The sequence below is a fragment of the Panthera pardus genome, unplaced genomic scaffold, assembly GCF_024362965.1.
Source record: "Panthera pardus isolate Hobbes unplaced genomic scaffold, ASM2436296v1 HiC_scaffold_20, whole genome shotgun sequence".
Taxonomy (NCBI): domain Eukaryota; kingdom Metazoa; phylum Chordata; class Mammalia; order Carnivora; family Felidae; genus Panthera; species Panthera pardus.
In genome coordinates, this window is record NW_026526766.1 from 86,863,156 (window position 1) to 86,889,734 (window position 26,579).

Sequence of the window (26,579 nt, forward strand, 5' to 3'; positions counted from 1 at the left end):
CCCAGAGCACAGTGTGGGGCCAGATTGCCCCTGGAATTGGGTCCACTAAGGCATCTCACAACCCTTTGTCTGGGGGGTGGCGTGGGGCAGCTTGCTGGGCCCTCCTTCCTGATGGAGGGTGCAGCAGACGTCCAGCCTGGCTCGAAGTTCCATCCGCTAACCCCCGCTGCTCACCCCTAACAGGCCTATTAGGTCGTGCCTGTTGGCTGAGGTCACCCCTCAGGAAAGGAGCTGGCGACAGGCAGACAGGCACGCTGTTGCTGTCCCGAGGAAGGAGACCCTCTGCAGCCCTATTTAGCACACTGTTTAATCACATCCTGTCTCCGCCCCTGGAATGCCAGAGGCCTCTGTAAAAAAATTCACTTGGGCAGGATCCTTGTCAGGCCCATCCTTTCAAGCTGGAGCCCCTCTCCTCCTCCTTTGTGAGCACCCCCCGCCCCTGGGGCTGCAGGTGGACAGGGAGGGGTGGGTGTGACCTGGCTCAGGCCCTTAGCTGCTCTTTTCCCAGGTTTAAACTCGTGTGAATAGACACGGAAAGCTGGTGTTCATCTGTCCACAAATCCATTTATTCATTCTTTCATTGATTTGGTAAATGCTTTTCAAGCACTCCTAGCGTGGGACAAGGTGCTGGGGACACAGGGACGAACAAGGCCCACTGGCTGCCCATCTGGAGGCTCCTGGGCACACACGGGAGCGGCCTCAACCCAGATTTAGGTCAGGAGGGCCTCATGGAGGAAGGGACATCTCACCTGGCCCTGAGGACGAGGAGGAGTCCGCCAGATGAAGAGGAAAGGGGAGAGTCCAGTAGGTTCTGTCCATGGGGGAGGAGCAGCCTGGGGCCAGGATTGGTAGGAGAGTCCTGTTCTTCTTCCTTGTCTCCATCAGATCGTCCCTGTGCCCCTTGTCTGGTGACGTGGGTCTTGGCACACAGGAAATGTTTACCAGATACTGGTTGATTGAGTGCATGAAGGAACGACCTAACTTACAACTGGGAGAGACTGATCTTGCTGCAGTGTGAGGCTGTGGGTTTGAGGGACAAGATGAGCGAGGTCAAGAGCTGGCAGAAAACCCAGGCGCAGCCACCGGCGGGGGACGGGGGGTGACAGAGGCTGCTGCGGGTGGAGAGACATCGGCGGCAGAATCCGCAGGATGGGGCTGGATCGGATGCGGGACAAGGGGAGAGCTCCCAGTGACTCTGGGTTTCTCACTTGGCTGCCTGGGAAGATGGGCCATTGAAACGGGATGTAGAGGGAGTCACTGGTTTTCAGAGAGGAGAGCGTATGTCCCATGTTGAGGGTCTGGCGCCCCTGGGACATCCAAGGGATGTTCATGTTGAGTCAGCCTGAAGCCCAGGGAATCCGCCCTGTGCCCACCCAGACTCCTGCGTGAAGACGGGTCCTTGTCGAGATCACTGGGGAGAAGATGGAGGGAGAGAGGAGTCTGGCTCAAGCCTTTGGGGTGGAAGCGAAAGAGACCAGGCAGGAGAGTGTGGGCTTACGGCACGCGGGACAGTGGGGTGAAAGAATGGGTTCAGGTCCAACGGATTAGGAGGGACTGTTGGTGACTCTGGCCGGATAGTTTCAGGGGTGGACAGGGGCAGAAGCTGGATCACAGTGAAGCAAGAGACAGTGTTTGTCCAGATGGTTTGCTGGGAGGGGTGGAGGGCCATGGAGCAACCCCAGAGGCTTCTGGGAGGGGCTTTTTTTCAAAGACTGGCGGGACTTGAGGGCCCCTCAGTGCTGATAGTGGAGCCACTGAGGTCCCTGGGCCATAGGAGAGGGCAGGATCGGGGTGATGGGAAAGGACCTCGACCCTTCAGCAGCTGAGTGACACCTCGGGAAGAAGGACAGGCCCAAAGGACAGGGGTGGCTGTGGCGGGGCGCCAAGCCACTGGAGGGACCTTCCCTTTTTTCTGTGGGACGTGGAGAGAGCTCACTGGATGGGGCAGGGGTGCTCCGGGGACACGGTGTTTTAGGGAGGCAGTTCTGCACGTGAACCCCAGCTGTGCCACTCACTGGGCCAGGCCTCTCACGCTTCCCTGACCGTTGAGTCGTCAGAAGAGGCCACTGTGGTAGAGAGCGGGCTCTCTGGGGGGCTCAGGCACCCCCCCCCCCAGTCCTGCCAGAGCCCGCTTCCCATCATCCCTCTGACCGTCATGTCCCTCAGCGTCAGTCCTGCTCACCTGGAAGCCACCTTGGCCCCATCCCTGACCGCTGGGCACAACGGGGGCTGGTTTGGGAGGCCTGGGGCAGGAGTCTCTTTTAAAACACCCTCAGACACAGAACATTGAAGGCGACATGCGTTTCCAGTCCTACCCTTTCATTATACAGAGGGGGAAACTGACGCACAGGGAGGGAAAGGGACTTGCCCAGGGCTACACTGGCAGGGAGCGCCGTATTTGGCACAATGGGAGCACAGCACAGGCTCCAATCAGAGGAAGCCAGGCTTACTCACATCCTCTCTCGACCTTTCCTTGGCTGTGTAGTCTCGGACACGTTGCATTTCGCCTCTCCAGGCCTCAGCAGGACAATGGGGATGGGGACAGAGCAGCCTCAGAGAGGTTACTGAACAGTCTTTCCGTCGTCCTCACGCGGGATCGAGTGGGGTGCCTCCTGCCTCTCGTACCTGAAGGAGGTTGTTTTGGCAAAAACAGATTCAGTAAGAACCGTGTTTATAGCTGATTCCTCACAGAAGGGCAGGGCGGAAGGTGGCATTTGTGCGGCCTTTCCTATGCACCTAGAGACACAGCAGGTCCCCATGTGGGCTCCACCGTTTGTTCCTTGCTCCACCGATGGTGTGGACGGATAGCAGAGGGTCATGGGTTTGAGCCCCACATCAGGCTCCCCGCTGTCAATGTGGAGCCTGATTTGGATCCTCTGTCCTCCGCCCTCTGCCGCTCCCCTGCTTGGGCCCTCGCTCGCTCTCTCTCTCTCTCTCTCTCAAAAACAAATAAACGTTAAAAAAAAAAAAAAGTATCAGTGCTCTGATCCAGCCTGGTATGTAAGAAGTTGCATGTGGGCATTGCCCATTATTCAGATTTTGCAAAATAGGAGGGGAATGGCCTATACTGGGCTCCCGGCACTCATGGTCAGGGTGTGACTTGAGGAGGGGACTGAGGCCCAGGACAGGGAAGTGACACAGCTGGGGTCCCCACCCGTACTGGCACACTGTCTCCAGTTCTCAGCAACAGTTCAGGGCGTACAATTTTCTCGGCATGCTTCTCCCTTTCCTAAATGGTCCTTTTTTTTTTTTTAACGTTTCTTTATTTTTTTTTTATTTTTTATTAAAAAAAATTTTTTTTTTAACGTTTATTTATTTTTGAGACAAAGAGAGACAGAGCATGAACAGGGGAGGGGCAGAGAGAGAGGGAGACACAGAATCCGAAACAGGCTCCAGGCTCTGAGTTGTCAGCACAGAGCCGGACGCGGGGCTCGAACTCACGGACGGTGAGATCATGACCTGAGCCGAAGTCGGACGCTCAACCGACCAAGCCACCCAGGCGCCCCAACGTTTCTTTATTTTTGAGAGGGAGATAGACAGTTGAGCGGGGGAGGGGCAGAGAGATACAGAGAGGGAGACACAGAATCCGAGGCAGACTCCAGGCTCCGAGCTGTCAGCACAGAGCCCGACGCGGGGCTCGAACCCACAAACGGTGAGATCATGACCTGAGCTGAAGTCAGACGCTTAACCGACTGAGTCACCCAGGCGCCCCTCATAAATTGTTCTTAAATCAGGCAAGACCCACAGGTGAGGCCTGGACGGTGGAGGGAGTGGGGAGCGGTTAGTGGAGTAGCTGGCCTGGCCGCTGTGATGTGCGGGGGGACCAGGTGCTGGGAGACAGCGGGGACCCAGGTGGCCCCCATCCTGCCCTCCCAGAGCCCACGGTCCAGGAGTGACCGGTGGCCGAGCAGCTTCCCCACGGAGGGATCGGTGCTCCTGGGGGCCGTGGGGGCCATAGGTTCCCCGGGAGGCCGGGGAAGGCTTCCCAGAAGAGGTGAGTACGGAATGATTCTTCAAGTACGGGTGGGAGTCAGCTGGGCTTCGGGCCGGACGGTACTGGTGCCGGGGGAGCGGGGAGAAGCCTCGGCCAAGGCCCCGGGTCTGTGCTGTGCCCCTCACTCGGGCCCTCTGCTCCTCCCCTGCAGATCGAGGCACTGCCCCCGGAACTCTTCCAGTGCCGGAAGCTGCGGGCGCTGCACCTGGGCAACAACGTTCTGCAGTCACTGCCCTCCAGGGTGGGCGAGCTGACCAACCTGACCCAGATCGAGCTGCGGGGCAACCGGCTGGAGTGTCTGCCCGTGGAGCTGGGCGAGTGCCCGCTGCTCAAGCGCAGCGGCCTGGTGGTGGAGGAGGACCTGTTCAACACGTTGCCGCCCGAGGTGAAGGAGCGGCTGTGGAGGGCTGACAAGGAGCAGGCCTGAGCGCTGGCGGACGGCTGAGCACGGGGCCGCCGAGGAGCCCTGGGACCCAGGGACCCGGGCACCCAGGGACAACCAGCCAGGTCTCAGCCAGGCCAGGAGCCCGGGGCTGGACGTCGGCTGGGCTGCAGCGACAGGACAGTACCTGAGGGGCTGGCCCCTTTTCTCCTTCGAGACTCATGCCCCCCAGGGCGGGCGCCTTGTCGGGGAGATCAGAGACCTAAGTCGTAGAGTGCAGTATTTGGACAATCAGGGCCTCTTCCCTGGAGGCCATCTCTGCCGCCAGAGGCCCAGGGACACCTACTTAGCTCTTGGTATTTATTTTTCGCCACTTCCCACCCCTCCCTCCGGATAACTTCTACATTCCCAAGAAAGTCCAGCTCAGATGGGGGAGGTGTTGAAGGAAGGGTGGGCCGTGTCCCTTTTTCTTTTTTTTGGTGATGCCACCGGCGGTACCCACCCAGACTTGAGCAGAGTGGTCCAGGGAGAACCAGCCGTGGATAGTCGCCGCCCCCCCCACCACCTTGGTGCGGGGGCCGGGCTCTGGCGGTATGGCCCAGGGGGACGGTAGGCCGCCGGGTAGAAAGGCCAGGCCTGGGGCTTGCCTCATCAGTTTTAGATTTTTTTTTTTTTTTTAAGTAAAAAAAAAAAGAAAAAGAAAAAGAAATTTTTTTTTAAAGCTTTGAAAATTGATGGTTTGGGTATTAAAAAGAAAAAAACTAAAAAAAAAAAAAAAAAAAAAAGACAGTGAAGGCCAGTGAGTTGGGGTCTCAGGGCGGAATGGCAGCTTCAGAGCAGAGCAGCAAGACCCTGAATTGTATTTCCTCCCCCCCGGGTGCAGGCTGCCGAATGTCTTCCGAGTCTGGTGTGACCTCGGTCCAGGAGTTCTGTTTGTTCCTCTCCTCTCCCAGGATGGGGAATTTTGTTTTGTTTTGTTTTGTTTTTTGGTGTCTTGTTTTCTTTCTCCTCCATGTGTCTTGGCAGGCACTCATTTCTGTGGCTGTTGGCCAGAGGGAATGTTCTAGAGCTGCCAAGAAAGGAGGAGACTCGGGTTGGCTAATCCCCGGATGAACGGTGCTCCATCGTCCCGTCCCTCGTCTCAGTGTTAAAGAGCCAGGAGGAGCTACCTCGCCCGGACTCTGCTTTCCCACCTCACGTGTCACGACTTTGCCCAGTGCCACCACTAGCCTCAGCTGCTGACATCAGCCTTGTCACCACCTGGTCCTAAAGAAGAGACACTCGGAGGCGGGGTCATGGGTGGGGAGGTCGCTGCTGGGAGGGTGGGCTCCCCAGGTCTTAGTTCCAGTTTCTGTCCCGGGCGCCTGGCACACACAGCCCCCTCAGCACCTGGTTGCTGGAAGCCACTTCACTTTAGATCAGTCACCGGGGTCCCCGCGTTAGAAGGGTCCCCCCCCCCTTAGATCAATCACTTGGACACTAAGGCACGTTTTAGCGTCTCTTGTCTTTAATGATTACGTCCATTTGTCTGTCCATGTGTGTTTCCTGCGTCATATCGGCGGATGTAATCCTCAGAAATAATGCACACTAGCCTTTGACGACCATGAAGCAATCCGTTACATGAGGGTCTGAACTTGTAGACTCGGTTCAAATATCAAATAAATCTATAACAGAAGGTAGCCTTTGGAGGTCTCTGTGTCATTGCGGGGGGGATGGGGGGGGCTTCCCTCAGCTCTCTGAGTCCCGCTGGGCCCTGTGGACTAGTTTGTGGAACAGCCACCGATGGGCACCTAGAAGGTGGTTCACCGCCCCTCTCCCTGCCGGGGGAGACCGCAAGCCCCGTGGAGGCAGCCTCTGTTGCGTGTCTGGTGTGGCCCAGGCCGGGGATCCCACGGCCACCCAGTCGCCTGTGGTTTGGACCTTCGTGAGCTTTGGCGGGGGAAGGCGTGGGGGCACTGGAATACTCTCCATCCTTGTCCCAGCTCTGTTACTCCCTGCACAAAGCCGGGCCGATCCCTTCCCTCCCAGGGCCTCCATACCCCCATCTATGCAATGGGCGTTTCCACTCTGTGCTCTCACAGGGACCCTTGTAATTCCTAACAGCCATTCCCCTGGGCTCCTCAGAGGTGGGGCGGCCGGTCACTGCAGAGAACCCGACCGGCTCCTGGCCCCTTGGGAACCTGCTGAAGGGGCAGGGGTCAAGGGCAGAGCTGCCTTCAAATCGTAGCTCTGCCATTTATCTGACGTGGGGCCGCAGAGTCCTCGTTTGTAAAATCAGACTAGCGTTGGCAACCTTGCAGGACTGTTCTGAGGCTCACTGGTGACAATTATGTGGTAGGTGGAGTTTTGAACAGAGGGCCTGGCTTTTAGTGCCCAATAACTGACACTGTCCACCTGGACCAGTGAGGCTTGCGCTGGGCCGACCTGGGGACCCAGGGGCAGGGGGCTTTTGGTGAAGAAGAAGAAAGGCCATTGGATCTTAGCGATGAGGCCTTAGCTGCTGCTTGGTGGGCTGTGATCCCTTCGGAGACCCTCCTGTATCGCCACGGTGGAGGCGTTTTCCCCTCCTGTCTGGTCTGGCACCTCCCAACCCCCGCTCCCCCATCCAGCCTTGGGGCCCCCCAGCGACCCCAGAAAGAGGAGTGTTGCCTCTGGAGCTGGTTAGCTTTTGGGAAAAACCACAATGCAAACCCACTTCCCGAAGCCTGAGCAGAATGAATGAACAAATCTTGGGAGGTCCATCCCCTCCCTCTCCCCTCCCCCCCATCCTCCCGGGCTCTAGGCTCCAAACCTCAGTGGTAGTCTTTCCTCTGATTACAACAGCAGTTTGGAAAACTGGGGGAAGTTCAACAATAAGATAAAAATATCCTGACATTCCACCCAGAACAGCCCCTGCTAACTTCTGCTCAACAGCTGGTAGGTACTTAGTAAATGTCAGGCCCTGTGCCAAGCTCTTCATCAGAGGTAAAGTGCCGAGCTTCCTCCTTACGAGAGGTATTTATGTTATCCCCAAATTAAGGATGGGGAACGCAGGGCCCAGGCCTGGACTGAGACCCGGTCTGCCTCCCTGAGCTCCACTACAAGCCTTTGGTGGGGGTTCCCAGGCAAGCTGTTGGCCCAGCAGGATCGGACCCTTACCGTGCTCTTGGCACATGGTCGGTGTCTGTATTTTCGGGCCACCGCAACACATGGGGCCAGGACAGTGGGGAATGCGCCCTGCCTCACGTGAGCTCCGTCTCACCTGTATCTCCTGCATGGTTCTGTCTTCAGCCTGCCCTGCTCCCCCAGCCTAGCTCCTCAGAACCTCTTCTCCATTCTCAGGAGCCTGGCCACCCTCTCCTGGCCCTCAGGAATCGACACCAAGCAGCTATTCTCGATGCCGTGGCCCAGAAAACATGACTTGGGCCCAAGGCTCCCAAAGGCTGAGCTCATGTCCCCATGCTCACCGCCAAGACAGTCTGTCCCTTTACCATTCAGGAAAACGTCATTTCAGGGAAGTCCAGCGGCCAGTTTTCAGAAGCTGCAGCCAGAATGGCCCCATTAGCTGCTGAGCAGGTCTGGTGGGTGCTGTTCTTGTTCTGACGGCTGGTCTCCACAATGCCAGCCAGACTTGAGACGCCAAACATCTTCGGCCTGGGGGGTGGGGAAGAGGAACCTAGAGCTTTTCCCTTCCTCATTCTGAAGACACAGCCCCCCACTCCATAGCCCCCTCCCCCCCTTTTCTTTTTCTGAGAATGGTTTATTTAGGGGCGCCTGGGCGGCTCAGTCGTTTAAGCATCCCACTTTGGCTCAGGTCATGATCTTCAGGTTCGTGAGTTTGAGCCCCGTGTTGGGCTCTGTGCTGACAGCTCAGAGCCTGGAGCCTGCTTCGGATTCTGTGTCTCCTCTCTGCCCCTCCCCGGCTCATGCTCTGTCTCTCAAAAATGAATAAACGTTAAAAAAAAAAAATGTTTATTTAAGTGATCTCTGCACCCAGTGTGGGGCTTGAACTCACACCCCAGAGATCAAGAGTCCAGGGATGGAGAGTTGCAAGCTCTTTGAACTGAGCCAGCCAGGAGCCCCTAGCCCCTTCTGCTGAGATTGCCTTTTATCTGCTATCCTCCTCTGAGCCATAGGCTGACCCCTACCCCCTCCTTTAATCCTCCCAAGACTGGGAGAATTTCAGAGCATCAGAGCCGGGAGGGGCCCAGATAATTCTCTGAGGACCTTTTCCACCTTTGGAAAGTAAAGCCACTTGGCCCAATCTGACCAGTCTGACGTGCAGATCCCCCAGGCCCACCCTGCACCCCCACCCCACCCCATATTGATGCTGGTAGCCTGAGGACTTTCTAATCCTTACGTGAAGTCTAGAGAGGGGCTGACATTCATCAGAGGTCATAGTGAGTGGTGGTGCCTGGTCTGCGACTCAGGGGTCCTCCTGCCTACCCAGCTTCTTTCTTTGCCCTGACACTCCTGGAATACAATTTCTAGGCACCTGGTAAGCAGTCACAGTAGGGTGGTTTCTGGAAAGAACCTGGGAGGGAGCTGTTAAAAACCATGAAGGAAATTGAAAAGGGCTAATCCTGGATTAACTGGGAGGATGGACCCAGGGTATTGAGCTGGGTCAGAGGCAAGGGCCCCAACCGGGCACAGAAGTCGGGGCGGGGCGGGGGGGGGGGCGCGGGGGTCCAGGCAGGCCTGTGTGTACTTGGGGGAGGAGAGCTGGGATTAGGTTTCCTTTAGGTAGGCAAGAGTTAAATCCTCCGAGGCCTCCCAGGGCTCCAGCTACTGTCCCCGCCCCCTTCTCCTTTCCTTGCCCCACCTTCACTGCCCTCTAACCTCTGGACTTGTGTACTTTTCTTCTCCAGCCCGGGGCACGGCGCAGCACCCAAAGGAACCTGCCTCATCCTCATGGCCTGCCTGAGCTCCTCGCAGCTCCAGAAGGTAGGGGCCTGCAGGGTGGGGGTCCGAGAGGGTCAAGTAAGTGTTGGGGGCGCCTCTGGAACTGTCGTAGACCCTGGGAACTCAATCCTACCCTCTGCCATTTTTCAGAAGAGGAAACCGAAACCCAGAGTGGTCAGTTTCCAACCAGGACCTTTAACTTCTGCACACACAGCCGGGGGCGTCAGGGCCGCAGGACAGGGGTGTGGTGGGAATGTGTATGTGTGACCAAAACCAGAATAAAGAATAAAGATCAGCCCTTGTTGGGTGATGAGCACAGGATGTTTTATGTAAGCGGTGCATCATGGGAAACTACCCCTGAAACCAAGAAGCACACTGCACACAAGGTATGTTAGCTAACTTGACAATAAATTATATTAAAAAATAAAAATAAATTAAAAAAAAAAAAAAAAGGAATAAAGATCAGCCAGGCCAGGCCAGGCCTGGGCCCTGAGAAACAAGGAAGAAGGGCCCAAGAGCCAAGGAAGCCTGGGGCAGAATGGCAGAGTCAGGGCCCCACGTGGGGGTGGGGTCATCCCCCTCCCCCCTCCCCTGCATTTGCACAGTGTCAAACACAAAAGGCTAACCCTTGAGAATAAGAGTGACCCAGGCTTAAAAATCGTGACCCTTGTTTGTTCCTGATTACGAGAAAAAGGCCGGAAGATACCAAAAAGCTCAAAGAAGAAAATGAAAAACCACCTGTAATTTCCTATGTGGAGACTTAATATTTTGCTATACAGCCCTAGAATCTTTAAAAGTCCATTATAATAGCTACTGCTATGTTTTATAGAAGGGGCACCACTGGATTTGACGGTCTGCCGGCCAAAGAGGGGAAAACACTCACCCAAGATCTCACAAGGGCTAAAATACTAATTTGCATTCACCTTTTTTTTTTTTTTTTTCCGTCTCACAGTCTATCAGGAACATATGCCCATGTCAGTAAATATTTTTCTGTCACATGATTTTTGTCAGTTGTGTTGTGTTCCAGACAGATAAAACATACTTTGTTGAATGAACCTCCCTGTGCTGAGCATTTAGGTTGTTTCTGGTTTATTGCTCTCGTTACACAAGCCTCAGTGGATACCCCCATAGAAACATCTTTGCTCCCCTATCTGCTTAGCCCCCATCTTCCTATCTCAAGAAGTTCTAGACCAAGTGTATCTGCTGGGTCACAGGGACGCACAGTTTGCTGTGGATGACCCAGTTCCCAAGGAGGAAATGTTCAGCTCGATACTGATGGGGGGCGTTAAGCGTCTGTCACGTAGAGCTGCCTAGAGACAAGAGGGCCCATGGTGAGTGGTCATAAATGTCCCAGTGTCCCACACGTGGAAGCCAGAACCAGAACCGGACATCCTTGGGGGATGTGAGGGAGGGAATGGGGAAGTCAGTGACTGGGAATCAGATCCTTCACAGTGGGCTCAAGGGGTGACTTCCACAGGACCAGAGGTCTGGAGGCAAATCTGAATAAGCTAGCTGTTTTAACTGCCCCCTGGCTGCCCACTGCATTCAGGACAAAGCCCACCTCCTTGCCTGCCCTGGCCCCCACCTCCCTCCTGTGTCCCTTCTGTTCCCGCCCTCACTTTGCTCCAACAGGGGCTTCACACATCCTGCTCCCTCAGTCTGGGATGTTCATCCTTGTTTCTCCAACTCCCATTACCTGCTGGTGCCCTTTAAATGCCACCTTCTCAGAGCTGCTGCCCTGCTCTGTCCCCCTCCCCCCCCCCCCCCATCTGGTTTCCATGAGACACTTTCTGCCTTCAGCTCTTGAATCTGGCCTCTCCCTCCTTGCACGCAGCTGTTTGTGACAGCACATCCCCCTGCATGCTGGTTTGTCTGACATCAGCCTCCTTCGGTAGACTGTAAGGTCCAGGACAGCGGGCACTGTGGCTGGCTTGCTCATTACTGTACCTCCAGCTTTTAAAACCGTGTCTGGTACGTGGTAGATAGATGCTCAGTAAATTTCAGTTGAATGAATGAATGAATGAGGTTGGTCCAAGCCCATTGGTGGAGGAAGGATAGGGACACCTCCCCTTCCTCCTTCCTTCATTCAAGCAACCAATGCTGGTTGTTCCTCCCTGGATTTCAGACCCCATGGCTCCAGGGTGGGGTCGGGGGATGGGGAAACAGAGCCACGAACGGGACACTAGGTCCTGCCTTCAGACAGCTTTGGGTTTGAGGGAGGGGGCCAAGCCAGTCCTCATAAAGAGCGTTTGGGGGCACATGGGTGGCTCAGTCGGCTAAGCGTCTGACTTCAGCTCAGGTCACGATCTCACCCTTCGCGGGTTCGAGCCCCACATCGGGCTCTGTGCTGACAGCTCGGAGCCTGGAGCCCGCTTCGGATTCTGTGTCTCCCTCTCTCTCTACCCCTTGCCCCACTCACACTCTCTCTCTCAAAAATAAACATTCAAAAAGAAAGAAAGAAAGAAAGAAAGAAAAAAAGAAAGAAAGAAAGAGAGAAAGAGCGTTTGAGGGCAGGGAGAAGCTTGAATTTCCTTCCTGCCTTCAGTTTCAGGAGGATGGCTTCCTGGTGCTGGAAGGATTTTTGTCAGCGGATGAATGTGTAGTCATGCAACAGAGGATTGGCGAGCTAGTGGCCAACATGGATGTCCCTCTCCACTCCCGCACGATATTTTCCACCCAGGACGAGCAGCTGAAGGTCCTGGTAGGTGTCTGGGGCATCGGATCTGTGGGCACAGGATCTGGTCTTTGACGTGGGGCTCAGTCCTCAGCCAGCAGCAGTGTGGAAGGGAGGGCCCCAAGGCCCACGGGCTTGTTCTGACAACAAATCAGGCCCTGAGCCCTTCCCGTGCCGGGCTAAGTGCCTTTCGTACGTATTTCCTTCGCTTCTCACTCTGGATTTATAAGGTTGGTATTATTACCCCCATTTGACAGGTGGGGAAAATGAGGGTTGGCTCACTTGCCCCAAACCATGTTGTTAGAAATTCATGAGTGAGGATTCGAACACAGATCTGCCTGATACCACGTCCTTGCTGGTCACTGCTCTGCTGTACTTCCTCGGGAGTTCTCCCGCCACAAGGGCCTCCTTTGGGGCCAGCAACCCAGAAGGAGCCAAGCGATTCTGATGGACCTATCTTGTGTAAGCCTTATCCCCCCAGTGAGACTAGAAACCCAGCTTCTTCACCCACCACCCCTTGTGACTTAATAGGACTCAATGCAGTTTGAGATGGGTAAGTTGAGACTCAGGGGTTCTCCCGCACAGTTTGCTTAACCCTTCGGGAGCCTGCCTGTAGTGTGGCCTTCAAGCCAAAGCTGTGGTCTGGGCCCATTAACGGGGCTCGTTCACGCTGAGGAGCTCCTGCCATCTGGTGGACATATGGGGAATTACAACGGCCGGGAGACTTGCCACCCAGGGAGTGGGGCTGGGGCACTTGAGAAGGGCAAAGGGTTACAGAATGATAGTTTCCTCCAAATAGTAGGTTTCATTCGGCCACACCCCAGCCATGTAGATGGGGACAGCAGAGGTGGAGGTCCAGTGTCCAGAGACCGGTCACTCAAAAGACTCCAAGGAGTGAGGGGGCCGATCCTGTGCTCTCCAAGCTGCCTTCTGAGAATGTTCTAGAGACCAGTGAAGGGTTGGGGGGGATGGGAGAATAAAGTGTATGTATCTTGGTTTCTAATGCTTGCAAAGAGCTCAGCACAGTTCCTGGGACTTGGTAAACCCTCAGTATTCACCGCTGATCTTGTCAAAGACTTCGAAATGGGCATTAAAAGGAAAAAAGATCAATGAATGTCCCGTCCAGTTTTCCAACTCTGTGAGTTGTATAGAACTGATAACAATGGGGGCGCCTGGCTGGCTCAGTTGGTAGCATGTGAGTTCAAGTCCCACGTTGGATGTAGAGATGACTTTTAAAAAGTAAAATAAATGAAATATTAAAAAAAAGCTGGCAATAACGTCCACAGAAATGGGTATGAACTGGGTCCAGAAGAATGGAATCATTGCCCTGCCAATCGATCCGTTTCACATCCATTTGCAAATTCATTTCAGTATTTGTTATTGCCTATCTGTATGTGCTTCTTAGAATTCTTTGAACATCTTACTGGTTCCCTTGTGAATTAACAAGTTAAGCAGAACCTTTGGCATGATTAGCTTCATTACCTTTATTTTTTTCAGCTTATTCATTTATTTATTTAGAGTGTGGGGGAGGGCCAGAGAGAATGGGAGAGAGAGAATCCCAAGCTAATCCCAAGCTAATAGCACAGAGCCTGACGAAGGACTCGAACCCACAAACCATGAGATTATGACCTGAGCCAAAGTCGGATGCTTAACTGAGTCACCTAGGTGTCCCCATTATCTTTAATATTATTATTATCAGTTATGCTTCCCTGACTTGTTTCCCTCACCCCTGATCCTGATACGGAACACTTAAGAATGTTGGGGGAAAAAACCCATATAGTGTTCGGTGGGAAGGGCTTGAAAGGGTCAGGCAAGTCACAGCAGAGCTCCACAGGCACGCGTGAGAGCAGATGTACACAAGTGAGGGGAGCAGGGGCAGGTGGGGGAGGGCTGTGCCACGTGGAGAACCCAGGTAGGGTGGTGGGCGCCCTCAACTCCACTTGTGCCACCACCTAGGAAGGTAGGGAGATCTATATGATGGGAGCCAAGGGTAGCTAAAACCATAAGGAAAAAAAAAAACATCACGCATCTTCCTGAAGCACCATTGCCTTCTGATGCTAAGAAATCTGAAACATATTAACATTAACAAGGAGAGGCTGTTAAGAAAACAGAAAAAGATGAGCGATAGTTTATATTCATCAAGCAGTTAGCCACGCCCTTGCTGAGTGTTTTCCCTCAAGCAGCAGCAGGAGTAACGATAATAATGAAAGCAGATACTCATGTGGCACTTCCCATATTCCAAGGACTGTTCTAGTGCTTTGTGTATGCCAATTCATAATCTCTACACCCTATGGGATACTTTTAATAACATCTATATTTTATGAGGAAACTAAGCCCAGAGAGGTTCAGTAATGTGGTGGGGGTCACACAGCACCTCAGTGGCAGAGCTGGGATTTGAACCCATGTATTCTAGCTCTAGGGTCTGGGCTCTCAACTACTGTAAGATTCAGCCTGTAGAGGCTGAAGCCTCCAACAATCCAGGGGAGGTCAGTTCTATTATTTCCCTTTACAGAAGAGGAAACTGAGGCATTGAAAGGTAAAAATAGGTGATCCAAGGCTACCTGGGACCCAAGGCTATTTGATGACAGTGTCTATGTTCGGAATCATAGCATATCGAGCATAGGAATCATGTGACTTAATTAAGAGGTTTCTGAGAAATTTTATGCTTGTGGCTTCTGACAGTGCTTCGGGGCACCCGGGGTTCCTGTTCACTGTCTGTGCCTCAGTGGGCGAGTGTGAGAAGCACCAGCGGGGTCTGCAGCCCTGTGGGGTCAGGAAGCGTGAGTGTCCCCTTCTCTCTGACCCCGTGATGCTCTCTCAGTCCCTCTGATGTCCCCTCTCCACAGGACAACAGAGACTATTTCTGGAACAGTGGCGACAAGATTCGATTCTTCTTTGAGAAAGGCGTTTTTGATGAGAAAGGTTCGGAGCTGGGGTCCCAGAGGTGTGAGAAGGGCGGCACTGGGGTATCTCCCCCCAGGGCGGGGTGGGCGCTGAGGCCAGCTGCCCAGGGGAGGGTGGACTCCAGCTTTTTTGTCTTTACCTGTTCCTTGTGCTACAGGAAATTTCCTGGTCCCTCCCGAGAAATCCATCAACAAGATTGGCCATGGTAAGCAGGCATGCCGGGAAAAGGAAACGGGGAAACTGAGGCCTAAAGAATGTAGGAGCCTAACCCAAAGCTCACAGGAAGTTAGTGGCCTGGCAAATGGCATTTCTGGCTGCAGCTCCCCTCTGGACCTGCTCTTCTGGCCTTATGACGCTAATCACACGACATTGCCACCACAGCACTGGGAGGAGGGGCCCCCAGAGCCGCACATGCAGACCCTTCAACTGTCTGCTGCCCGGCCTGGGGATGATCCAGGCCCCGGGCATGGGGGGACTCCTGGATCCCACCACTTCCTGGAGCCTCCTCGAGGAGCACCTAACATGTTGACATGGCCCCTATTCTGAGACCCAAAAATGAAGCTATGAGGCCCTCTTTTTTTTTTTTTTTTCGGGATCATACATTATGATTTATTTTGCAGACCACTTATTTTTAAGCTTGAAGTTATATCATGGGAGCTTTGTAAAAAAAAAAAAATTGTGGCAAAATACATGTAATATAAAATTTACCATCATAACCATTTTAGTGTATACAATTCAGTGGCATTAAGTGTGCTCAGCTCTCACGCTTTGTAACAACAACAATAATAGCGGAGAGGGAGATGTCCGGGTATTCTGTGCCAGGCCCTGGCCTGGCGTTGCAAATGCATTCGCTCATCGAGCCTCGTGGTAGCCTGGGAGGCAGGGCTGGTCTTCTGGATCTGCGGCACAGAGGAGAAACTGAGGCTTATAGGAGATAAATGGTCACTCGAAGTAGCTTAGGGTAAGTAGCAGCACTGAGATTCCTATCAAGTTCCAGGCCCCTTTGAGTCAGGTCTGGAGTGGGGTTCCCAGATGGCTGGAAGGTCAAGAGTAAGGTCTTGGGTGGAGTGAGGTGCAGGCATCGTGGGCCCATCCCTTGGTTATAAACAAGCAGAAAGCTTAATGCGTGCAAACGGGTGAGAAGTTCAAGTGAGGCCTGCGTCTGGGTGCCTGGGACCAGGCACAGAGGGACGTGTCGGGGCTGGGGACTGGCCGGTCAGCCCACCTCTGTCCTACAGCTCTGCATGCCCATGACCCAGTCTTCAGGAGTGTCACACACTCTCCCAAAGTGCAGGTGAGCAGGGGTGAGGGTGAGGGTGAGGGGGGTGGGCAGGTGGGTGGCCCAGATGTGAGTGAGGGTAGGCTGGAAGTCTGACCTCTGCCCCCTTCCAGGCCTTAGCCAAAAGTCTGGGCCTCCAGATGCCCGTGGTGGTGCAGAGCATGTACATCTTCAAGGTGAGCTCCCTGTCCTCCCCAGACCTCAGTTTACCCTCTGTAACGTATGCAGAGTACTCACATCAAGCCCCTCCTTACGAAGGGCCAAAAAGCTGCTTCCCTGAAGAATTACTAAGTTTTGAGGAGAACGTGCAAAATCCGTGTCCCCTGGGTAAGGCGCCTGGCACTTTGTCGGTGCTCAGTTAAAATCTGGTGGCAGGAGGCAAGGAGACCCCCAGGATTCTCTTCTCCCTTCTCTTGCCATTGAAATGCTCAGCTCCCAACTTCAAGGCCCAGCTCAATGCCACCTCCTCCAAGAAGTCTTCCAGTGTTCCCCTGGGAAGAGAGGGACCCATTGCTGAGCCTGGCTGGGCTGAGAGGCTTGACCTCAGGCCTGGGCCCCGGCCACTCTTGCTGTCCTTCCCTTCGGCTTTGTTCTTGGTAGGCACGTGTGTGTTCAGACTCAGAGCACCGTGCCAGGCAGCGTGGTTTTTCTCTTTGCGGCCCTCCTGGGCCTGGCACATGGTGGGTACTCCATAGCTGGGTGCTGGTGTGAAATCCTTGGAGGTAAACACCTGTGGCCGGGTCAGAGCATCCCCCAAAACTCAGAGTGGCCCCTGCTCCCCACCCCCACCCCCGCCCCCGGCTTCACTGGCCCTTCTTTTCTCTTGTAGCAACCCCATCTTGGTGGCGAAGGTAAGCGGAGAACAGGTTGTGGGGCCCAGCAAAGGCCACCGCGGGAGATCTGGGACATTAGTGGTTGGGAGGGATGGTGCTTGGGGAGATGTCCATGGGCAAGAGCCTGGGGCAGGAAGGAGAAGCTACCTTCGGTTCCTTTGTGGAATAGTTGGTTGGGAGGGTGTCCTGGGCCCCTTGGCACAGTGGTTCTCGAGCCTGGGTTCTTGAGCAATCCCTACCTGGTTAAAAATACAGATCCCAGGGCCCCAGGCCCTAAGACCTTTAGGCAGCAGGGCTGCAAAGACCTGTGAGCCTGTATTTTTTCTTTTAAGTTTATTTATTTATTTTGAGAGAGAGAGAGAGAGAGAGAGTGTGTGTGTGTGTGTGTGTGTGTGTGTGTGTGTGGTATGTGGGGGAGGGGCGGAGGGAGACTCCCAAGCAGGCTCTGCGTGGGCAGCGAGGAACCTGACTCGGGGCTCTCCCTCATGAACCGTGAGATCATGACCTGAGCTGAAGCTGGGTGCTTAACTGAGTGAGCCACGCAGGCGCCCCTCCTGGAGGACTGATTTAACAGAGAAATTGCCCATCTAATTTCAAAGCCCTCTGGATGCACAGATACCCTTTGTGGCCTACCTTGCGGGTGATTATCTACTTCTGCTTGAATACCTCCAGTGACAGGGGGCTCATCCTCTCACAGCCAGCCCTTTCCTTCCTCACGTGAGCCCAAGTCAGCCTCCTTGTGACCACCGGCTCCTCCCCACCGTTCAGCCCGAGGGGCGAGCAGGCCCTCCCTGAGTTCAGCACCCGTACTTCCTTCAGTGGCCCTTCCCTCAAATGCTTTGGAGTGCCTGCCATTAGGACACCTTGCTCTGGACACTGGATTGTCCAAGTCCCTCTTCAAGTTTGGTGCTCAGCAAACACACAGTTCCCAAGGAAGGAAGGAAGGAAGGAAGGAAGGAAGGAAGGGAGACTAGCACCCACAGACTGAAGTCCTTTGTTCAGCAGCCCTCCATCCTGGCTGGGGCCCAGCATCATCCAGAGGGGGTTAAAATGTGGCTGGGGGCCAGTCACACCACCTCTTCTCCTTTCGAGCCCAACTCCCCAGTCTTACACCAGCGGATCATCTGGTGGCTGGAGATGCTTGTCCTGGTTAAGGACAGTGACCTTAGTTGCCTGGCTGGGATTTAAACAATCACAGCCGCTTTGTAGCCATTAGAGCGTCCGGCCCTGTACTAAGCACTTTTCACACGTTTTCTCGTGGGATCCTCCAGTGACTCTGTGAGGTAGGTTATTGTCGAGGCCGTTTCAAGGTTTAGAGATTGAAGTTTTGAGAGCCGAAGTCTCGTGCCCTCAGTCTCTATGCCAGGAAGCGCTGGGATTCCAACCGACCACGGGAAGGCTCGGGCTGCAGGGCTCTGAGAGCACCAGGGAGCGGGGAACAAGGCCAAGGTGAGGTGGGCCAGGTTCCTCACGCCCGGGGGGGGGGGGCGGGGGTGCTGCCGCAGTCACTCCCCACCAGGACGCCACCTTCCTGTACACGGAGCCCCTGGGCCGGCTGCTGGGCATATGGATAGCACTGGAGGATGCCACGCTGGAGAATGGCTGCCTCTGGTTCATCCCGGGCTCCCACACCAGTAAGGACACCGGTCTCGCCCTGCCCACTCGTATCCCACCCCAATGGCAGAGAGACTTGGAGAAAAAGAGAGGCTAAAGGCTCCCCCTTGACCTGCAGGTGGGGTGTCGAGAAGGCTGATCCGGGCCCCTGCTGGCTCGATACCTGTCACCAGCTTCCTTGGGTCTGAGCCTGCCTGGGATAACAGCCTCTTTGTGCCCACACCAGTGCAGAGAGGTAGGTGGGATCCTGGCGGCAGGCTCTGGGGCCACGCCTGTGGGTCTGCGCTTGCTCTGACCACCCAGCTCACCTGAGGGCTGTGAAGCCACAGAATGGGAGGCCGGGCTGGACAGGTACTGGGAAGTCTCAAAGTTGCCTGATTAACAGCAAGGCCTCCCAGGATGCCGGGCTGGCTCAGTTGGAAAAGTGTGCTACTCTTTATTTTCTTTTTTTAAACGTTTATTCATTTTTGAGAGACAGAGAGAGACAGAGCGCGAGCCCGGGAGGGGCAGAGAGAGAGGGAGACAGAATCTGAAGCAGGCTCCAGGCTCCGAGCTGTCAGCACAGAACCTGATGCGGGGCTCAAATTCACTGACCGCGAGATCATGACCTGAGCTGAAGTCAGGACGCCTAACCGACTGAGCCACCCAGGTGTCCCAAGAGCATGCTACTCTTGATCTTGGGGTCATGAGTTCGAGCCCCATGTGGGTGCAGAGATGACCTAATGAAAGAAAACTTCAAAACGGAACGAACCAAAACAGCACGGCCTCCCAGATCAGGCTAGCATCCAGACCCTGCAACTTCCGGGCTGTCTCTTGGGGCAAATGACTGAACCTCTCTGAGCCTCAGTTTCCCCAAATGTAAAGCGGGGAAGTCCGTGAGATGGATGACGTATAGATGACGTGGGACACAGTAGATGCCGACCAGATGCCGCTGTTCCTGTTAGAATAGGGAAAGGAGACGTCCAGCCCGGCATCTGCTCGCAAGGTCCCAGCTGACGGGCACAGTACAGATGCTTCTGCCTGGTCCTGCAAACACCACAGAAGGGGACACCCTTGCCAAGGCTTGCCGAGGGCACCAGGTCACAGCAGAAGCGACTTGATCCCAGGGGAGCCTCCGACCCTGGGGCAGGCTGCAGGGCCCCGAGTTTTCAGGGACGGGAATGGGGATGAACGGGCCACAGAGCCACTAGAGGGAGGAGCGCCCTTTGTCCCCTCTCCTGACCTGCTGCTGCATTCCCGCCAGGGGCCCTCATCCTAATCCACGGAGAGGTGGTGCACAAGAGCGAGCAGAACCTCTCGGACCGCTCACGCCATGCCTACACTTTCCACCTCATGGAGGCCTTGGGCACCGTCTGGAGCCCGGAGAACTGGTAGGTGGCAGGGTGTGTGCGTGCCCCGGACAGGCTCCTGAAGAGGTCCTGGAGGCCGGGAGCAGTGACTCTGGCACCTCAAGGTTCTCTCTGTCTCCGCAGGCTCCAGCCAACAGCTGAGCTCCCCTTCCCCCCCCTGTATACCTAAACGTCCTCTCGGGGCCGGACCCGGTCCGTCCCGGCGAAGCCGCGGCCGGGCAAGCAGCAGCACCTCGCCCCCCTGCCCAGCTGCGAAGGGGAAGTCGAGTCTCTCCTCCGGTGCTTTCTCCCTGCCAGGGTCTGTGCCCCTCGGCCCTGCAGACAGGCAGGTGAGAGGTGGCGGGCGGGCAGCGGGAGCCTGCACCGCATGGCTTTCCGGAGACCTCTGTCTCCTCTTCCTCTCCCCTGCCCCAACCCAACCTCCCCCTGGAGGCAGCCTGTTACTACGAAAGGGTTCTGGCTGCTTCTCTGCCAGCTTCCCACTGTTCTCTCCTCTCAGAGGGAATTCTGATTATTACGGTGCAGGACATTCAATAAAAGCGACTTCTGAATACAGCTTCTGGAGTTTCACCTAACAGCGCACGTTTCTAAGCTTCCTTGAACGAGGTCAGTAACGTTGGGCATGGAGATGCCCAGGCAGAGCCGTCTCCGTGGAGGTGCCTGTGGTCCTCACTTCCCACGTCTTCCACTGCGTTACCTGCCTGGCCTTGGCAGCCGTATGAATTTGTGACCTTACTTTTCAGCCCCCCCGCTCTGAATTCATGGGCAAACCGAGGCCCGGGGAGGGGGGACAGAGCCCTTCCCCCAGGCCACCCAGGGAGTCAGTGAGGCAAAGCTCTTCCCTGGCGTTTTGCTGCCTCTTTTAGCAAGCAGAAGGGAGCCCGAGAGAACGGAAGGGTTTGCGAAGTCTCCTTTGAGCCCCAAAGGAATGTCCTAACACTTTCCTCTGAGGGACAGGGCTTGGCAGGGATCCCCAGCCCTCAGCACAAGCTTGCTACGGCTGTGCTTCTGGCTTCGGGCCTCGGTGGGCCAGAGTTCGCGCGTCTTCCAGCCAGGCCCCTCCCTGTTGGGCTGGGTGAGAAGGGAGAACCTTGTCCAGCCTTGAGCAACTCGCTGTGCTATCTTCCCACTGATGGGAACTGTTCACCCACGCGGCAAATGTCCACTGGGTTCCCCCTACAGTGCCAGGCTCTGGTGGCACGCGGGGATGTGGTGGGGAGCCTGGACTCTGCCCTCACAGACAGTAAGCATGCGGTGTGGGCCCCACAGCAGAGCCCCAAGTAGAACTCTCGGTAACCCCCGCCAGTCCCCGGTCTCTCGTTTCTTACCAAGAGAAGAAACACAGGTTTGGACATGACTGGAGTGTGGGAGGGTCTCAGGAGGGCCCCTCTGATAAGGACCATGGGCCGTCCAACCCGTCCTTCGTCAGCAACGCTCAGCCAGGCAGCAGAGGCTGTGAGGCAAGGGTGGAGCAGGCTGAAACAGGAAGTCAGCCCCGGCCCGATACTCTTCCTCCAGCCCTTCCAGGCCTGCTACAAGACGATCTCACCTCTCGCCTTCAGCGCTTCCTAGACCCAAGTGAAGAAAGCACATGTGCTTGGCTATTTCCTCTTGGCTTCTCCTCCAAATGTAGGCAGGGGACTAAGGTCACTCTGGTCTCCAAGTACAGCCCATAAAACCTCTTGGCTTGCCTGCCGTTTTGCTGGGACGAGGACTGGCCTTGGGTAACAATGACACTTTCCCTTACTATTTGTTCATTATGGACGGGCTGTGGGCTGGATCCTTCACACATCTCTCCTCACAGCACCCCGTGAGGTGCAGGCTCTTCCTATTGCCATCTTGCAGACAGGAGCACTGAGGCCCAGAGTGGGTAAAATAGTGTAGCCAAGGACTCTGACCAGATTAGTTTGACTCCAGAACCTGAAGTGGTAACCTTTACACTCTACAGCGTTCAGCATCCAGGATCACAAGGTGAGGTAGGGCGGGCGGGCGGGGTGGGGGGGGTGGGGTGGGGTGGGCAGCGGCTAGAGCACACACAAGTTCTTTGTGTTGTTGTGCTATCCTTTAAGACTTGTTTTCTGGGGCACCTGGGTGGCTCAGTCGGTTAAGCGTCTGACTTTGACTCAGGTCATGATCTCACTGTTGGTGGGTTCGAGCCCCGTGTCGAGCTCTGTGCTGACAGCTCGGAGCCTGGAACCTGCTTCAGATTGTGTCTCCCTCTCTCTCTCTGCCCCTCCCCTGCTTGTGCTGTCTCTTTCTCTCTCAAAAATAAATAAACATTAAAAACAAAAAAGAGTCGTTTTCTTAAAAAAAAAAAAAAAAAAAAGACTTTCTTTTTAAATACCAGCAAAACTAAAACCAGGAGAGCTTTGACTTTTATTTTGAATCTGAATGAACTGAAAAATCCAATGTGCTTCTCACCCCTTGGCTCTTCGTGCCCAAGTGGCTGGCTGCTGTGGGGACCCCTCATCCTCCCCATGTCCCTGTTTCCTCCATCACTGCTGCGCAGCAGCTAGGCCATCAGCAGTATCAGCAAGTAGAGAGGCAACAGGAGATTGTCTATCTGCGTCGTGTATGCTTCCAGGAGGGACACGATGCTGATAGAGCCCAAAATCCAAGCATAGCTGTAGTTTAGGTCCACTCCACTGTCAAAGATTAAGATCAGAGCTACAGAAATGATCTGCGCAAATATAGAGGTCACGGTCCCCTCAAAAGTCTTTTTGGTTCCAGGCCAGTGGATTTCCCCCATGGTGCTGCCGAAGATGGAGGCCGCAGTGTCGCCCACACCCACAGCCAAGACCCCTGCGTAGGGAACCAGGGCCCTTGCTCCCCCCAAGCTACCCTTCTGTGTGCAGGGTCTGGGGACCAGCCAAATGGGAAGAGACATGCCCAGGAGCAGGTAGATATGTGTCAGGATGAGGGGTCCACTGTCTCGTTCATCCAGGAAAAGGGACAGGAGGCTCCTCAGGGTGTGGCCCAGGGGCTTGATGCGGAAATAGCGCACGTACTCCAGGAAGATGAAGACTGCCAGACAGATAGTGGCAGCTACGTAGAGCAGTGTCCGGTCAAAGAGGATACCTGGGATGTAGGTGGCCACCACGATGAAGTGGAAATACTTCCGGGCAATGGTGGGGGCCTGGTGCTTCTTGGACTCAGAGGACGACCGCTTGGCATTCTGGTAAAATACCACCAGGCAGGCTAAGGTGGCCAGCAGAGACCAGTAGACTAGGAGGTAGATGCGGGTCTCTGTTTGGAAGAGGAATTGAAGAAGCCAGAGCAGGGGGTTCTTGCGGATGAGCCGGTGCAGCCAGGGCAGGACCACACCAAGGCCCAGCACACAGGTCATGAGGTGGAAGAAGACAGAGGAAGCCCAGGTACCTGAGTCCATGAAGACAAAGAGAGTGCTGAAGAAGATGCCCATAAGCACCATGCCTACCACCACCACCAGCAGGAAGAAATCCACTGGGTCACCCTGGCTTTCCACCACAGTCAGAGAGCGTTTGATGAGCTGGTTGAGCATGAAGCTGATGCCGCCCAATACCAGCAGTGCCTCCCCGGGGGTAAAGCAGCGGGGCAGCAGGTACAGAAGGATCATGTTGAGGTACACGAAGATCAGCAGGACCTCCAAGACCTCTATCACCTCGCCCACACTCAGTGAGTGCTTCATGATGTAAATGATGACACCTCCAGCCAAGCCCGAGATGACACAAGTGTTGGTGGGCACTGGGCGGGTGATGCCCAGCGCCAGTACTGAAGAGAAGAGGGCCACTGCCATGCCAGTGGCTGCCACCACAATTCCAAAGCGCTCAAAGTACGTGTTCCCCACAGACTGGCATCGCTCCTTCATGACCAGTCCGAGTAAAGGCATAACCATCGATGCCGGCAGCAGGCCGCTGTTTGCAGACATTCGGAACTGGAAGACAGCGCTTCCCTGCTGTAGCAGCCGATCCCACTTGTACTGGACGTAGAAGGCCTGCACTGCGAGGGCCACGGCACACCACGAGTATCGGTCCCACACCGCTGCGTGGATGCTGAGCACCACTGCGAACACTACTGCTGCCTCTGCCAGCACCGACCCGCTCAGCGGAGCGCCGGTCCCCGAGGCCGGGGGAGCGTACTCTCGGGTCATGTCTCTAGACCTGGGGCCCCGGGGAAACCGGGGTGACTAGCGACGTCTTGGCTTCTGGGTCCTTCAAGCCCTGCCAGGCCGACAGCGACAGCTTCACACAGCCAGCACCTCCTCTCTCCGTTCTCCAGCGGCGAGGACGGAAGCTCCACTGGGGGCAGGCCACTCTCTGAGGCTTGATAATTGGCGCCCAGGCACGTCCCAGTGCCTCCCACTTAGGGCACAGACGCTGCCACTCGGCCGCTTTCTCTACAGCCTCGGGGGCCCTCGCCGCAGGTTCCTCACCTCTCTGGGCGTCGCCATCTTGACCCCGCCCGCCGTCACGTGACGAAGAGCACCGCCCACAGCCCGGCCGGAGGCGAACGGTCACGTGGGCAAGGCGTCTGGGGGCGGGGCTGGGGCGCGCGCGCGCGCGAAGATGGCGGCGGCCGCCGGCGGGCCGTGTGTGAGGTGCGGAGCGGGCCGAGTCGGCGGGGGTGGCTGTGAGGCGCGGGGTCTGAGTCGAGCGGCAGCCGGGCGGGACTTGCGGGCGAGCTGTGGCCGCGGTAGCGGGGCGAAGCCCGGCTAGGTGGACGGGCGCCGAGACCGGGAGGCGGTTACGTCCAGACGGTCCTCGCGCGCGGGGGATCTGAGGCGACTTCTCCGAGACGGGGCCGGTGCCTCACCCCCTTCCCTCAGCGCCGGCCTCGCGTCTCCTCACCCAGTCGCTTTCCCTTCCTCCTCTCTCCCCACGGGCGCGTTCCTCGGCTCCCCGCCCTTCCCCCCCCCGCCCCGCGCCCCGCGCTTCCTCGTCTGGCGTGACGCTCCCTCGAGGCGCGACGGGGCGCTTCGTGGTCGCCCGGGGGAGTCCCCACCCACCCCCGTGCCCGCCGCAGCCTCGGGTGCCCCGCTCCGGCGACGTTCCCGGGTTCCTCCATGTGCTCGTTACGAGGTCTGTTCCGGGGGTCGCCGAGCCACCTCCCTGCGGTCTCTGCCCTCTTTCTTCCGCGCAGCCTTTCATCCATCCATCCATCCATTCATTTTCTGGTGCCTTGACTCCGCCAGCCGACGGGCCCAAACCCTTGAAGAGGTCCCGGGCACCGTCCTGGACTTTGGGGACGCGAAGATGAAATGTTAGAAAGGAGGAGGCCGTTCTTACTTTGGAAGAGCGCTTGCTGACTAGCGCCAGACCCGGGCCCAGCGCTTCCGAAGCGTCATCTCCTTGGATTCGAGGCCGGGAGGCACCTTGTCCCTTCCAGACGACTCGCGGATCCGAGGAGTGTAGCCGAGGGGTAAAGGGAGGATTCACAGCGAAGGCGGCCCCACTCCGAAGCCTTAACCGGATCGCCACACCTCCAGCTTCCACGTTCCCGCTCGAAGCGTCTTCCGGCCGGCCCTGCCATGCCCCGGCCTAAAATTCAGCATCCCTGTCACTTACTGTGCCCGCACGCTGTCCCCACTTTTTTTTTTTGGGGGGGGGGGTCTTCTGTACTGCTGTATCCTCGACACCCCGACGAGCATGTACTCGACACTCAGTAAATACTACAAACGTTGCCCATCTTCTCGGATTATCACTTCCTTCCCCTCTCAGCTGTTAGTGAAAATTTTCTTCTTCTTCGGAGCTTTCTTTTTTTGTACATGTATATTATTATTATTACAGTTACTATATCTTCATGATCGTACGTATATTTATTATTACACGTGTAGGTGTAATTACTAGTAGCTTATTCATTTTGAGAGAGAGGGTGCAAATGAGCGAGGGGCAGAGAGAGAGAGAAGCTGGGCTCACCCGAAGCGGGGCTCGAGCTCTCGAACTGTGTGAGATCAGCACCTGAGCCGAAGTCCGATGCTTCACCAGCCGAGCCGCCCGGGAGCCCCTTCGGAGCTCTTCCGTGACTCCTTCGGAACTTTGCGAGGATGAGTTTGCCCTTTCCTCCTTAGCTCTTTGCTCTGGCAGCAGTGGGGTCGCGGCGCCTGCCTTTCCTTTGCTTTATTTCCCAGTCGTCGTGGAGGTTGGGTAGAGTTTAGCTCCTGCCAGGTAAGACCCCCTCCTCAGGGAACGCGAACAAGGCAAGGAGAGGGTTTGGTCTGCCTGAGAGACGCTTCGGTCGTCCTGGGGAACCTACCAGACTCAGACCTGAAGATGGAAGGAATGACGCTCGGGTTTCTAAGCAGCGCTTTGCCCAGGGCGTGTGTTAAAGTAATCTTTCCCTTTTCTGCTGGAAAGCGCGTTACAACAGTTGGACTTGTACTGAGCAGCAGCCTTCTGCTTGAAATGCCTGGAGCTCTGGACTAAGACACAACTTAAATTCTCTTCCTGGTGCCTGCTGACTTGTAAGTGGCCTCAGTCTGCTTTACCCTTTAGGCCTGTTTCTCCAAACGTGAGTCCTTTTCAGAGCAGTATTGAGGTGGCTCTGAAGCCTGTAGGAGAATCTTTGCGTATGTTGATAGGAGCTGGCACTAGCCAAACATAGAGTAATACGCCCCCATCACTGAATGTTTTGGGAAGGTCGCTCAGGGTTTGGCAGACAGTTTGAATATTGGCATTTGAAGGTATCTCTTGT

General features: G+C 55.7%; 4 protein-coding genes across 9 annotated transcripts in view; 3 read left to right on the plus strand and 1 right to left on the minus strand.

Annotated features, from left to right (window-relative positions):
- LRRC8A (leucine rich repeat containing 8 VRAC subunit A) overlaps positions 1-6,055 on the plus strand; it is a 31,003-nt gene extending 24,948 nt beyond the window's left edge. For 3 of the 4 annotated variants that reach the window (XM_019420860.2, XM_019420863.2, XM_019420861.2), the window contains one exon: positions 4,146-6,055. In XM_019420860.2, the coding sequence (XP_019276405.1) occupies positions 4,146-4,421 (276 nt within the window). In that variant the 3' untranslated portion in view covers positions 4,422-6,055. The remainder of the gene's footprint in view (positions 1-4,145) is intronic. The other variant, XR_008424364.1, reaches the window with a different exon arrangement.
- Positions 6,056-9,168: 3,113 nt separating this feature from the next.
- Positions 9,169-20,465, plus strand: PHYHD1 (phytanoyl-CoA dioxygenase domain containing 1). 3 transcript variants are annotated; one of them, XR_008424365.1, is made up of 11 exons: positions 9,169-9,299; positions 11,803-11,958; positions 14,778-14,853; positions 14,993-15,040; positions 16,074-16,129; positions 16,228-16,290; positions 16,944-16,965; positions 18,453-18,581; positions 18,680-18,796; positions 19,506-19,640; positions 19,805-19,915. XR_008424365.1 is itself a non-coding variant. In XM_053908402.1 (11 exons), the coding sequence occupies exons 1-11, from the start codon at positions 9,267-9,269 to the stop codon at positions 20,077-20,079; spliced, it is 873 nt and encodes a 290-aa protein (XP_053764377.1). In that variant the 5' UTR covers positions 9,169-9,266; the 3' UTR covers positions 20,080-20,465. The 3 variants fall into 3 exon arrangements, 2 of the variants coding, with proteins under 2 accessions (XP_053764377.1, XP_053764378.1); XM_053908402.1 differs by lacking the exon at positions 19,506-19,640 and adding an exon at positions 20,034-20,465 and having other exon boundaries at positions 19,805-19,931; XM_053908403.1 differs by lacking the exons at positions 18,453-18,581; positions 19,506-19,640 and adding an exon at positions 20,034-20,465 and having other exon boundaries at positions 19,805-19,931.
- A 1,802-nt stretch (positions 20,466-22,267) lies between these two features.
- Positions 22,268-24,376, minus strand: DOLK (dolichol kinase). The gene has a single exon (XM_019420850.2). The coding sequence runs from the start codon at positions 24,037-24,039 to the stop codon at positions 22,423-22,425; it is 1,617 nt and encodes a 538-aa protein (XP_019276395.1). The 5' UTR covers positions 24,040-24,376; the 3' UTR covers positions 22,268-22,422.
- Positions 24,377-24,410: 34 nt separating this feature from the next.
- NUP188 (nucleoporin 188) overlaps positions 24,411-26,579 on the plus strand; it is a 53,299-nt gene continuing 51,130 nt past the window's right edge. Inside the window, exon 1 of the mRNA XM_053908397.1 lies at positions 24,411-24,486. Within this exon, the coding sequence (XP_053764372.1) occupies positions 24,455-24,486 (32 nt within the window). The 5' untranslated portion in view covers positions 24,411-24,454. The remainder of the gene's footprint in view (positions 24,487-26,579) is intronic.